General features: G+C 38.2%; 1 protein-coding gene across 2 annotated transcripts in view; it reads left to right on the top strand.

The window, feature by feature from the left end:
• Nucleotides 1-12,761, top strand: part of G3BP1 (GTPase activating protein (SH3 domain) binding protein 1) — a 29,343-nt gene extending 16,582 nt beyond the window's left edge. For both annotated transcript variants that reach the window (XM_010850603.1, XM_010850602.1), the window contains exons 5-12: nt 2,638-2,728; nt 3,500-3,593; nt 4,912-5,113; nt 6,311-6,412; nt 6,913-7,024; nt 7,240-7,368; nt 8,191-8,300; nt 11,282-12,761. In XM_010850603.1, the coding sequence (XP_010848905.1) occupies nt 2,638-2,728; nt 3,500-3,593; nt 4,912-5,113; nt 6,311-6,412; nt 6,913-7,024; nt 7,240-7,368; nt 8,191-8,300; nt 11,282-11,488 (1,047 nt within the window). In that variant the 3' untranslated portion in view covers nt 11,489-12,761. The remainder of the gene's footprint in view (nt 1-2,637; nt 2,729-3,499; nt 3,594-4,911; nt 5,114-6,310; nt 6,413-6,912; nt 7,025-7,239; nt 7,369-8,190; nt 8,301-11,281) is intronic.
• Nucleotides 12,762-14,700: the final 1,939 nt, after the last annotated feature.

Below are 14,700 nucleotides of genomic sequence, written 5' to 3' on the forward strand. Positions count from 1 at the left end.
GTCAATGATTTAGGCAGGCTTGTGAATAGATTACTGGAGAAGGCAATGGCAGCCCACTCCAGTACTCTTGCCTGGAAATCCATGGACGGAGGAGCCTGGTGGGCTGCTGTCTATGGGGTCGCATAGAGTCGGGCACAACTGAAGCAACTTAGCAGCAGCAGCAAAAACACACATTGGTTAGCAATGGAATTAAGAGAGTTGCAATAACTCTGAAGGACATGAGATATTAGTTGCTCAGTCGTGTCTGACTTTTTGCGACCCCATGGATTATAGCCCACGAGGCTACTCTGTCTATGGAATTCTCCAGGCAAGAATACTTCAGTGGGTTGCCATTTTCTTCTCCAGGGGATCTTCCTGACCTAGGAATCAAACCCCAATTCCAGGCAGATTCTTTATATCTGAGCCACCAGGGAACTCTACAGTTTTCTAAAAGGAGAGATGAAGGAGAAGAAAAGAATATGTGTGTGTATATATGTATATGTATATATATGTGTGTGTGTATGTATATGTGTATATATATATATATACACATACATATAGCTTCCCTTATAGCTCAGTTGGTAAAGAATCTGCCTGCAGTGCAGGAGGCCTCCCTGGGTTCAATCCCTGGGTTGGGAAGATCTCCTAAAGAAGCAGGGGGATGGCAACCCACTCCAGTATCTTTGTCTGGAAAATCTCATGGACAGAGAAGCCTGGTGGGCTCAGTCTATGGGGTCACAAAGAGTCGGGCACGACTGAGCAACTAACACTTACACTTAGTCCTATTATTAGTATTACTTAGTTAAGGTGGTGGTCACCAGGTTGACATGTAAAGTTAATGTTTTTACTTTTCTCATCAGAATGTAAATTATGCTTGCTTCTTTTTTATTTATTTTATTTTTGGCTGCACTGACTCTCTGTTGCTGTCTCTGCCTGGTGGCAAGCTGGGGCTACTCTTTATTACAATGGCTTCTCTTGTTGTGGAACACAGGTTCTTGGTGCGTGGGCTTCAGTAGTTGTGGCTCACGGGCTTAGTTGCTCCAGGGCTGTGGACTCTTCCCAGACCTGCATTGGCTCGATGGGTTCTTATCCTCTGTACCACCAGGGGATTCCTTGCAGGCTTCTTTGAGACTGTGCATGTACTTATGTTCTTCATCAAATGTTTTAGGTATTAGTTTTAAGCATTCATGAATTCTTGCTACTCTGATGGGTACAAATGGTGATCATCTAAATTTTTTTTTTGTCTATTCGTTGGCATTCTACTGTAAGTAACTTTACCTTTTTTCCTATCATGGGATCTTTGTTTAATAGATTTAATTAATAACTTTTATTGATTTCTAAAATGTCCCAGATCTGCTAAGTGTGAACCCTTTTGAGTGGGTTTGGTTTTTTTGTTTGTTTGGGGTGGTTTTTGGAAACAGGGCACTCCATGGCACAGGAGGTTTCAGGATCACCTTGCATTTTCCCTGCTCCATCCTCTAACCCGGTTTTGGGTTCAACTGTTTCTTCAAGGAGTCCTGGTTTTTTTTTTTTTTTTAGTTATCATGAAAGGACCACAGGTTTTGTTGATTAATTGCATTTGAAGTGTCTTGTTGCCAGGTCCAGAATGAGCAAAGTTAGGAATCCTGTCTGTGATCTGTGTGAGCATGTGGAAGGGGCTCATGATGACTTGCTGGCTGAAAGTTTTCTCTAGAATTACCCTTAAGATAATTTTCTGTTGAAGGACAATGAATCTAAAATCCCTGTCGTTTTACTGTTTAAATATAAACTCAGTTTATTTGAAAAATCACGTGAAGTCAGTTTAGTCATGATTTTTTGAGAAGGCTTAGATTATCTGTAGTGTTAAAATTGTTGATTGACTTAAATATGCAAGAAATCATGGGATATTAATAAATTTACTTCCTATCTTTCAAGAGGAAGATTTCAGTATTACCTAAGTATAATGGATTGTTTCATAAACTGTCTCATTTAATAATCAAAACTCTAGTTTGAGTTCGTATCCCTCATTTTACAGGTGAAGAAACAGTCTTAGAAATTGAATGACTAATAAATGACATAGATTTCAACATAAGTGTCTTATACCTAGGGTAGGCAAACCTTTTTAGCTATACCACATTTGAGTGCTTGTGTCAGTATTCTTGGATACAGATTTAGGGGATTTTAAAATACGTAGTTGGTAATAACGTATTTATTGTTCAAGAAATAATTTGAGATTTGGGTTTTGGCATCTTAAATAATTGGTCAATTTTTAGATATTCAAAAATTTTATTTTATTTAAGTGGTATTTTAAGCACTCGGTATATATGAGTGCTTCTTAACAAACATGTTAAGTCTTAAAATCTTGGAGATTTTAACCTATTTGAGATTAGAGCAAGGATCTTTTCCACCTTGACTTAAAATTTGAGCCTGGATAATTTTGTTGTCAGGGCTGTCCTGTGCAATGTAGGATGCTTAGTGACATCCCTGCCCTCCACTCAGTAATTGTCAGTTCTACTCCTCGATGGGAGAACTGAAATGTCTCCAGAAGTTGCCAAATGTCTCTTGGGATGGGCAATACTGCCATTAGTTGAGAACTAATGGCCCAGGGTAATTTGATGTAGGGTAACTTGGAGTTTGAAAAGCCTGCTTATAAATGAAAACTTTTTGTTGGTATTGCAGGGCTCTGTTGCAAATAAGTTCTATGTTCACAATGATATCTTCAGATACCAAGATGAGGTCTTTGGTGGCTTTATCACTGAACCTCAGGAGGGTAAGTTACTTGTCTAAATTTTTTTTTGGATGGCATCAGTTTGACTTGAAGAGAGTGTAAGTTTCTTGAATGGTTTCATAATTCTTTGTATTTTTCATTAGTAACTTTTAATTGTTAAGATATAAGAAATCTTGGCAATTTTAACCTACTTGAGGCCAACCACTTAGTCTATGCCACTGGTATTGATGGGACACATTGAACTCCCAAGTTAGTAGACAAGTTATGGCAGCAGTAGTAGCATCTTGGTCACAGTTTGCATAGGACTCTGCAGAAGTTTAGATGGTACCTCCACTGCAGTGGTGTGTGTTACTAGAGTGGAACCCTAAGTTTTAGGAATTGAAACCTTGTAATGGTCAGCAAATATGCCTGCCCATTGCTCTGGAGAGAGACTGTATTTTAGTGTTTTCTATATGACTGAGGATTCTAAGTACTTTGTATTTATTTAAGGCTGTAATACAACAACCTTACAGATAAGTACGTTATGTACTGTTGTTCCCATTTAATAAACTAGGGCACAGGAGTCATACAGCTAGTTAGGCGGTAGAACATTTGTTGGATTACCTCAGATTCCATGCTTGTAATCCAGACATTAAAATAGCCTTAGTTCTGTCCTTAAATCCTGTCTCATGATTTTATCCAGTTGCCCTATTTTATCTTTTATGTGTTATGTACTCACATCATTGCCTTTTTTTGTCATGATGAACATTGTGAAAGTGAATATATTTGTGAATTAAGTGAACACAAAGATGTTAATTTTTTTTTCTCATTTAGAATCTGAAGAAGAAGTAGAGGAGCCTGAAGAAAGACAGCAGACACCTGAGGTGGTACCTGATGATTCTGGAACTTTTTATGATCAAACTGTCAGGTAAGGAAAACTTTGTTCATCTGTCCAGAGCTGCATGAAAACTTGAGTTGTGTAGTCCTGTTTGCTGGAGGGCAGCCATAATGCTCAGAATTGTCTCAGTGATAATTTCCCAGAAGAAAGGTTTTGCTTTTGGTGTCTAACATAAATATATAAAGCATGTTTAATATAGATTGTTCTCTGAGACCTACTTAAATAGTATCCATAAGTAGCTTTTTGGTTCAGTTTTTTTCTTCACCATAAGTGGAAATAGATTTGAGATTTATCAAGTGTTAATAGCATAAGTGTTATTATTAACACTTGATAATTAATAATAATTTATCAAGTGTTAATAAGGCATAGCATTAAGTGCTTTGAGAGAACTAGAAGGTGTGATGGGACTGACTTTACTCACCTGGGTTGCTGGTTGAAAATGAAGATTCATTATCCTACCACAAGCCTACCAAATTAGAAGTTCAGGAGAAAAGCATATGCAGTTTTAAAAGACTGTTCCTATGACTTGTGTGGAAGTTTAAGAACTGTTTTGAATTACAGCTGATTTTTTTTTTTCCTCCAAAATTCCTTGTGTTTTTAGTGTGAGAAAATGTTTGGGTTGTAAAAACCACATGACATTTTAACCATTTTCAAGTGTACTTTATAGTAGTGTGAAGTATATGCACACAGTTGTGCAACAGATATCTAGAACTTTTTATCTTACACAACTGAAACCATACGTATTAAACAGCTCCCTTTCCCCCCTGCCTACCGCCTATTAAGAGTTTTGTGATATGTGATAGGTAAACTGTGATAATTTGAGATTTCAAGAAACAGTGGTCTGCTACTGCTGCTAAGTCGCTTCAGTTGTGTCTGACTCTATGCGACCCCATAGATGGCAGCCCACCAGGCTCCCCCGTCCCTGGGATTCTCCAGGCAAGAACACTGGAGTGGGTTGCCATTTCCTTCTCCAATGCATGAAAGTGAAAAGTGAAAGTAAAGTCGCTCAGTCGTGTCCGACTCTTAGCGACCCCATGGACTGCAGCCTACCAGGCTCCTCCGTCCGTGGGATTTTCCAGGCGAGTACTGGAGTGGGGTGCCATTGCCTTCTCCAAACAATGGTCTAGTTCCTTTTGATATGCTTGATGCATTTACTTAATCAGAATCTAGCAAATCTGACTTGCTCATCGAGGGCTTTTCTGAAAAGTTTTCATGTTTTAATACTCAAATACATAATTTGTAGATATTTGTGGGGAGGAGGGAGCTATTTTTAGGTTCAGGTCTCTATAGGAATTTCTTGCTAAATCAATGGAAGCAGAATGATATTTCTCAAATTTTACTGTGAAAGCAATGACTTAGAAGAACATTTAGAAGAACCTGTTGCTGAACCAGAGCCTGAACCGGAACCAGAACCAGAGCAGGAACCTGTATCTGAAGTCCAGGAGGAAAAGTCTGAGCCAGTCTTGGAAGAAACTGCTCCTGAGGATGTTCAGAAGAGTTCTTCTCCAGCACCAGCAGACATAGCCCAGACAGTGCAGGAGGACTTGAGAGTATGCAGCATGTCTTCAGTTTTATTCTGCTTCTTTCTGTTGTAAAAAATCTCTTCTCCGTTTTTGTTGCTAGGATGACTTTTGTAGGTGAATTTTTGTATTCATTTGGGGAAATTCTTCCATATTGAACCATACCTCAGATAAGATGCATATTGCATTATAAAGTCAAAAGGAATTTTTTTCCCTCCTCTAAGGAAATTTGAATACTTTCAGACAAGTTTTGGGTGCTATATTGTTGCCATATCAACAAACCTTCTTTTTAATACTGCATTCAAATTGCATGTTACTATGTGCTTGTTACACAAAAAAAGGATAGTGTATCTTCAAAAAAATTACATGGCACAGCAGACTTTTCCCTGAAATCTAATTGAGGACAACTTTACAGTAGAAGTAGAAACTAATTGTAATATGTTCTAATTAGAATAACTGATTTCAAAAGTTTGAAGCTTTTCAGTTACCTCTCATGAGTCACACCAGGATGATACTGGCTGAATTCACAGGACCTTTACAGCTGATGCTCTGTGAAGGAGTATGTTTTAGGGCTGTATTTATGCAGCCAGGGTTCTTAAATTGTTATTTGTCTAAGAGTTATTAAGTGTCTTGAAATTTTCTGAGCATTATTCTATGGGAACTGTCAGTAACCTCCCTGGTTTGTAGTTTGCTGTTCTGTATAAAATAGGTTTGTAGGTGAGTAGTAAAGAGAAATGGTGACATGACTGTAGCTTGCAGGTGGAAAATTATGTTTATTGGAGTGAGAGTAGATGACAAGTTAGGTGGTTTAACTGTAGTCCTGGAGAGAGGTAATGACATCTTGGATTAGAGTCATGGCAGTGAAGATGAAGAGATAAGAGGTAAATAAGATCTGGTGATTTTGGTACTGATTGAGATAATTCAAGAATTGGATCATAGAGTGAGAATATCCAAGGAGGAAGAGCTGGCTTTGGAGGGAGAATTTTCCTGGATTCACAAACTTGAAATTGAGTGGAAGTAGCTGCTCATATTTTGCTGATGCTTGATAAGACCTAGGGAATTTTAGTACTAAATTTTAAGTGCTGGGGCAAAGGAATCTCAAGTTACTTAGAAACCATCTTGCCTCTTGAGAATGTGATGCACATATAATGTACAAGAAATCAAAAGCCTAGAACTTTTATATTGTTTTGCTAAGTATTATAACAACTCATGGTGGTATTCCCTTAGACCTTTTCTTGGGCATCTGTGACCAGTAAGAACCTTCCACCCAGTGGAGCTGTTCCAGTTACTGGGATACCCCCACATGTTGTTAAAGTACCAGCTTCACAGGTGAGTTTATAATTAAATTTGCATGTTAGGCAAATTTACTTATATTTTCACGTAATGTGAATTTAGAGAGGTTTAACAGATAAGACAGGGTTCCCTGATGGCTCAGTGATAAAGAATCCACCTGCCAGTGCAGGAGACACAGGTTCGATCCCTGGGTTGGGATGATCCCCTGGAGAAGGAAATGGCCACCCACTCCAGTATTCTTGCCTGGAGAATTCCATGGACAGAGGAGCCTGGCAGGCTACAGTCCATGGGGTCACAAAGAGTCGGGCACGACTTGACAACTAAGGAACAGCAACAGCAACAAATAAGGCAGAGGAGAATGGGTACAAAGTGATTTTTAATGTGTTTTTATTTTTGTTTGTTTGGGTTTTTTGGAGGGAATGGTGAGAGAACTCAAGAATGGTCATTTTCTAGTTTTAAACCTTATTGTTAGTTAGAACACTTAAAAAGGAAAAAAAAGATAAGCTTGCTTTGATTTTGACGCATACATTTTTCAGCCTCGCCCGGAGTCTAAGCCTGAATCTCAGATTCCACTTCAGAGGCCTCAGAGGGATCAGAGGGTTCGAGAACAGCGAATAAATGTTCCTCCCCAGAGGGGACCCAGACCAGGTGAGAGCTCAGAAGGGCTTCTCTACGCTGGGCATGTTGAGGATGAGAGCTTGTTTTGGGAGGGCAGTTGATATTTGTGGGTACTTAGATTTAAAAATACATTGCAGAGTGAATTGAATTATCTGTGTTTAGGGGTAGAGAGAAAACTGTTGAATGGAACAGTTACTGCAAGGTGTCTTCTTTCTCATTCCTTGCTGTTTTTGTTTCCTCTTCAGTCCGTGAGGCTGGTGAGCAAGGCGATGTGGAACCCCGAAGAATTGTGAGACACCCTGACAGTCACCAGCTCTTCATTGGCAACCTGCCTCATGAGGTGGATAAATCAGAGCTTAAAGACTTTTTTCAAAGTAGGTTATTAAGGTTTTTTTTTCCCATCTTTTTTTAAGATTTAGTTTTAATTGGAAGATAGTTGCTTTACAGCGTTGTGTTGGTTTCTGCCATACAGCAATGCGAATCACCCCTAGGATACATATGCACCCTCCCTCTTGAACCTCCCTCCCACTCATGTTGTTGAGTTTTAAACACTAGATTCATCTGCTGTCCGATAGAAATAGAAGATAGTCACGTATGTAATTTTAAGTTTTCTAGTAACACTTTATTTTTTAAGATATATTTATTTATTTGACTGCGCTGGGTCTTTGTTGCTGCACTTGGGCCTTCTCTAGTCGTGGGGCACGAGCTTCTCTTTGCAGTGGCTTATTGCGGAGCGCCAGCTCTAGGGTGCTTGGGCTTCAGTAGTTGTGACACACAGGCTTAGCTGCTCTGCGGCATGTGGGATCTTCCCGGACCAGGGATCAAACCCCTGTCACCTGCATTGGCAGGCAGATTCTTAACCACTAGATCACCCTGTAGTTACACTTTCAGTTCAGTTCAGTTCAGTTGCTCAGTCGTGCCCGACTCTTAGAACTGGACAATTAAATTAGTATTTCACTTAACCTAGTGTGTCTAAGACATCATCTGAATATATGTAAACATGAGATATTTTCCGTGATCCTATTGTAAGTCTTTGAAATCCTGTGTGTGTGTTGGCACACAGGGCACGTCTTTCAGAGTAGCCACAGTTCACATTCCCTATAGCCACATGTGCCTGGTGGCTGTTGGTGGACAATGTGCATGTAATATTTTTAAAAGTGTTCTAACTTATTTGATAATCTGTGTTTCACTTGCAGATTATGGGAATGTGGTAGAACTGCGTATTAACAGTGGTGGGAAATTACCCAATTTTGGGTTTGTTGTGTTTGATGATTCTGAGCCTGTTCAGAAGGTGCTTAGCAACAGGGTAAGCAATTTTTCATCTTGTATTTTTTTTTTATCTTAATGTATTCATCCATCCTTAAAACTGTGTCTTACATGTAAAGTGCAATTTATTCCAACCTGTCTGGGTGATATTTTTCATCATGTTTAACCATTATTAAAAGAATTGCCTGGGAACTTAGCAAAACAAAGTATCATATAAATAGTTTTGGCCTAAGTTGCATGATGGAGAGTGAAGTAACTGTGGTTGCCAGTACTCTGAGATTTATGCAGATCCTTTATTCGTTGTAAGAGATGAATGAAGCACTATGTGTCTTTTAGCCAAGAACTTAGAATCAGTTTGTTTACCAGGTATACTTGCAGTTTTCCTATATAACTGTTCGGGTATAACTACGAGGAGCGTCTCCTTTTGTTCTTTAACTTGTCTGGGTTTGGAGTCAGTCTACCTTCTCCAATAGTAGAGGAATTTGTAGAATTGGAGTCTTGTTTCTGTGTCCGTATAAGACCCCTTTCCTTCCCCCACATCTTTCATTAGCAAAAAAGCTCTGTAGTAGTAGTCGTTGTAGAGAAAAACAAAGATATAAATACTGTTAATTTACTGAGATGAGTGTGGGAATTTTAAGACCTCACTTTTTTTCAATTGAGGTGAAACTCATATAACAAAATTAAACATTTTAAAGGGTACAATTCAGTGACATTTAATACACATTGTTGTGCAACCATCACCTGTCTAGTTGCAAACAGTTTCATCAAGAGTAAGTCCCTTACCCATTAAGCAGTCTCTGTCCATATCCTCTCTCCCCAGGCCCTGGCAACCACTAGTCTATTTTGAGTCTCTGCCAGTTAAAGCTTACACATTTTATTAACCATGTTAGTTAGAAATGGTTCAGATCATTATTTCCCAGTGGTTCTCTAGAATGTCTGATATTCTCCAGAATGTTAGTGGATATACTGCAAAGTTTAATGCTGTGGTTATAAGTTAGCCTTCATTTGGAAATGTGCATTATCTATCAAACTGTTTGACCACTATTTTTGTGAAGCATCTCCTGCAAAACATTGAGAAATGTGGAGAAAATAATGGCTTATCTCACCCAGAACACAGGAATACTGAACCCAGAAATGTCCTAAAGGCCTTGTTGTAAATTCACCATTAAGCATGTGATAGTTCAGTGGTCACACTTTTTGGTGCAGCCTTGAATTTGTATTTTCAATGGTGTGATAATCCCAGTGGGGCCAAACAAGGTCAGAGCTGATTGCTTCCTAGTTAATTATCCAAGAGGAGGGCTTTGGTGTTTCATTGACGGCATGTGGGTGAGTCGTGATATCTTTAGGCATAAGAATTGTTGAAGTAAAGTTCCTCAGAAAGGGGTGTATGTCTGGTACCTTTTTTCATTCAGATTGCTTCTGTCCTTTTGATACCTCCTTAGAGATGTCTTCTATAACTACCTTTTAAAATATCTGCAGTCACAACCTCTTATCTTTCAGGATTAAAATACTTCTGTTTTTCTCACTGTATGTAGAACGTTGCCAGGAATAGCACTTCATATTAATGTGTATGATTTATATAGTGTATAAAATATTTGTAATATTGGATGTGTTAAGATATTTATATATGTACAAATATATGTTTAATCAGAATATAAAATTTAAATTAGAATCAGAGCTCAAAAGGGACTTCCCTGCCCAACCCCTGTGCAGGTTTCCTCACATGCACTTTCAGATCATGTCTGTGTACTTTGGGAGCTTCAAATGTAGCTTGCTTTAGGTGGCTCAGACAGTAAAGAAACTGCCTGCAAGGTTTTAGATCCAGGTTCAATCCCTGGGTCAGGAAGATCCCCTGGAGAAGGGAATGGCAACCCACTCCAGTGTTCTTGCCTGGAGAATTCCATGGACAGAGGAGCCTGGTGGGCTACAGTCTATGGGGTTGCAAAGAGTTGGACGTAACTGAGCAAGAAATGAGTTGGACATGACTGAGCGACTAACACTTAGCCTCACCTCACTGTCTGGGTAGAAGTTTACCTTATTCCCTTCAGCAGTTTTTTGTGTACAGAAATAGCTTGTAGAATATAACTCGTGTCTGTCCATGCTGTGTAGACTGAGTGCTTATACTTTGCTGTCAGTATGCCTGGGTTTACATTGCTCTTCGGTCACTCACTAGACTTGTGACCTGTGTAGTATGTGTTCTTTAACCTCCCTAGTACCAGTTTGCTGGTCTATATAAAATAGTTGTGATAATAACCCTTGAAGGGTTGTTGTGAAGATTAAAAGAGATAATAAAAGTGAAGTATATAGAACACTTCTGCATAGTAAGAACTGTTAGGTATTTCTTTTGAAAAAATACTTCTGTTAGAAAACCACAGAGTGCCAGCAAGGAACATAAATTGAGTTGATTGAAATCTTGAGTAACCCTTTGTTTACTATAGTTCTTTTGGCAAAAAAGAAGACCCAAGACTTTTTCCCCCTGCACTAAGATCTAGTATTGTTATTTTAGTATTTTCCCAAATTCTGTTAAGGCAAATTGCATTTTCTTAAGGTTATATTGAAATGAAATTCATGATGTTTTTGAGATGTATGTGTACTCTGCATAAACATGTACAGCAAAATCTTTCCACATTACATGATGATGGGATTTTATTCTAAGTCTCCCAGCCCCTGGAAAAGGTGGCAATTTTTATTTATATCCCACTTACATAATTCTATGAGAAGGTAAGGTTTACTTTAATAAGAGTTACTTGTACTGCTGTGTACAAGTGGACTTTTAAACTTTTGAACTAACTTGAATACCTAATCACTTTTTCATGTATCTGTTAATGGAAAAATTATGTGTTCTGAGTTTGAGACAAAAAGTGAACTGTGAGAAGGCAGCTGATTTGTAAGCTGCTGATTCTTTGTTTTTCTTTTTCTAGCTTTCTTTTATCTTTGAGAGCTAGCTCATAAGCTCTTTTGCTACTCTTTTGAGAGTAGTTCATAAGCACTCTGTAAATCTGTTCACCTTGATTCTTACAGCCCATCATGTTCAGAGGAGAGGTCCGTCTGAACGTGGAAGAAAAGAAGACTCGAGCTGCCCGTGAAGGGGACCGCCGGGATAACCGCCTGCGGGGACCTGGAGGCCCTCGAGGTGGGCTGGGTGGTGGCATGAGAGGCCCACCTCGTGGAGGCATGGTGCAGAAACCAGGATTTGGAGTGGGCAGGAGCATTGCTCCAAGGCAGTGAATTGCTCTTCACCAGTCTTCAGGCAGCAGTACAAACTAGCTCCCACAGAATGATGAATTTCTTCAGCCAACCTTGGTATCTTGGAATATGATCCTAGTCTATCATAAACTGCTTAAGTTTGTACAATTTTACTTTTTGTGTTAATGGTGTGTGCTCCTTCTCTCCCCTGCCCCCCACCTTTTAGTCCGTCACTTCCAATTTTGTGGAATATTTTAGGAAAAATGGATTTTTAAAGAAGAAAAAAAAGACTGAATTTCTTTGCTTTATTTGCATATACAGACTGGATTTTTTTTTTTTTTAACAGTTTCCCCAAAGGAATGTGTCTTGCTTCTTACTGACATTTGGTATGTTTCATTCATTGGACTATTTCTTACTTACTTTCTATGTATTTCAAAAGCCTGTGAGAACTACAGGATTTGATAAACATTTTGAAGACCGGAGAAACCCAAATTGTTTTCCTCTTTGAGAGTCATGACTATCTTCTGGTGTGGAGAAATTGCCATTGGAAAAATTGACAATTTTGATTCTCGTTGATGTGGTTAAAAACTGAATAAAAGGTGTCGAGTTTTCTTTTAAAACATGATCACAAAACAGTTCTAAAATCTACTGTTTTTGACATTGGAATTTAAGTTGTGAGATAGGTTTAAATGTCTAGAATGCAACTGATAAGCTTTTCTTGAACTGTTTTTTTTTGAAGTAGAGTTTTTTTCATGTTTAATTTGTATTTGTAAAAAAAGAAAAAAGAACAAAAAAAATTTCCAAATCTAAGTAACACAAAACCAGAGCAAAACTGTTGTGCCTTCTATTTATCTTTGATTCCAGTCTTGGCAATTGTTTAAAGAAAATAATAATAAAAAAAAAAAAGACCCCTAGATTTGTTCTATCAGGTTCAGAGTATGTTGGGAATTATGACCCCATTTTTTACTCTGTATGTCTTGTGTTCATTTGTTATGCCTTATTCTGAAATTGAGTTTCAAACTGGAATGCCTTTGAGTACAGATGCTTCTGTAGAGTCCTTTGACCTGAATAGTTCAGCATTTGTATTAAGTTTTATTTCAGTGTCTATTCAGAATCCTAATCATAGCCCGTAAGAAAGAATGTGACATTAATGTTGGACTTTGATGGTGTGCTTGAGTGAGTGCTAGGTTTTTTTTTTTTCTTTTAATCATAGCCATATGGTAAATTTTCTGTTTTGTTATGGTTCCCTTTCCCTGGTGGGCATGCAGTGGGTATTTCTTGGAAATGGCCAATTTTTATTAAAACGTTTCTGGAAGATCTGGCGATATAGACTAATACTCGTTTTGCATGGTGTGTGTTGAGTGCTGTGTGTGAGATGGGTGAAGGCTTTGTTCACACATTTGTGTAGCAAGCCTTTGTGTGATAACTTGTCACTACCAATTGAAGGGCAATGAGGTTGTCAACTTAAACTTATTTTTTTTTTTTAACAGTGTTCATCTTGAAGACTATTGTTTGAGGCTAGTATATTAGTAGGAATAGGAATGTTTTGCTGTACTGGGAAACTAGGTTTACTGAAGGGCGTAATGTTAAATGAAGTTTTTGATGTTATCAGTTGGTCCTTAGTACCGCAAATATTTGAAAATTGGCAACATCTCCTTCATATATAACAACATAAAAAAACTTATATAACTGAATCCCATAGCTGGTTTTTGGGTCAGTTTAAACAACTAGTTGGTAACCACTTCTTTGGCCCAGAATTAGAAGAAATTCAGCTTGTACTTTTGTAGCTTATATTAAGCTTGTAGTAGAAAAGAAAATTTAGCCTGAGTTATTTTTGAGGAAAAAAATTAAGTTGCAGTAACTATTAGATGATAAAATATAGATAACCTAGAAATCATTTTTCATAAGTGAATACTAAACCATACATTTCTAAATGTTTTTCCTCCTCAGAGCAGAGCTTTAAGGGCACTAACTAAATACAGTGTTTCTCAACTTGGGGCTATTGTTATATCCTAGAGGACATGCACAAATTTGTGGGGTTTTTTGGTGGGGAGGCGGGTGGAGGGAGATGCATGCCCTGCATCTGGTGTTTGGTGAATGGGGGCCAGTGATGCCAAAATGCTCTTGGAAAATGAAGCAACCCCACTGAGAACACAGGGAGTCCTTACTCCTGTAATTCATGGTGGGTAGAATGGTGGAGTAGGACAACTGGAGTGAAGACTCATTCGTTTGAAATAGAGTCTCAGAAAAATAGCAACTAGAAATCTCTCAGGAATTATAGTAACAACTACTGTAAGTAATTAATCCCAACTTTACTTTATTTGTACCAATTGTGTGTGTATTGTGTTTTAATTTGGAGAGGTAGCAATATACTATATGCTGCTTGTAATTTATTGCAGGGAATTCCTGCATAATTTCACAAAAGGTTGCTTCAGTAATTTCAAGTTACCATAATTGGGATATTGTGGTGGTTTGACTTGCATTGGACTTTATAAATAGGATTCAGCACCCTGGTTAACACTCTTAAGTATCTAGCTATCACTGATAACATTTACTGCTGATGTAATAAACATGTTACCCTAGGTACACATCTATTCACATATTTCACAGTTAGTGAAAATAAAATAGATGAGGGCAAGATTTTCTGTAGGGAGCATCACCTCATCACATTCAACTTAATTTTTTGTCTGTTGGAATGGCCCAACATGTAATTCTTTTCTCCTGAGCTTAAAACCCTTCACACATGAACATTTTAGCTAAGGTACACTAGTTTGGTTCAGTAGATCTCAGTCTTTTAAGACCTGTTGAAAATAAATAGACCTTTGACTGTACAAAAATACTTTTGTTTGCTTTATATTGAGGGCCGTTTTGTGTTTTCCTGTGTTCTCAACATTTTGAGTTATTGCTGCGAAGTGGTGAAATGGATAATGCAAGAATAATTGTTTGGTTTTGGATCAGTAGGTTACTACCACCATGTTAGTTGAATTGCACTTTAGTTTTAGGTTAGACAACTAAATTTTTCACAGCTATACCCTGTGAATTAGGTGTTATTCCCCTCCCAAAGTAGTAGGTGAAGAAAGTACATCACGAACCTCCATGTAGTAGGAGCAGATTGGCCTCCAAAACTGATGCTTTTTTTCTAGAACCATAGTGCCTACCTGTATTTACATTTGAATACCATTAAGGGAATAGGGCATGAAATAACTACAGTGTAGAGACTTGAGTCTGCAAAACTTTCAGGTCAAGACTAGCAT

This window comes from Bison bison, unplaced genomic scaffold (assembly GCF_000754665.1).
Source record: "Bison bison bison isolate TAMUID 2011002044 unplaced genomic scaffold, Bison_UMD1.0 scf7180017864291, whole genome shotgun sequence".
Lineage (NCBI taxonomy): Eukaryota > Metazoa > Chordata > Mammalia > Artiodactyla > Bovidae > Bison > Bison bison.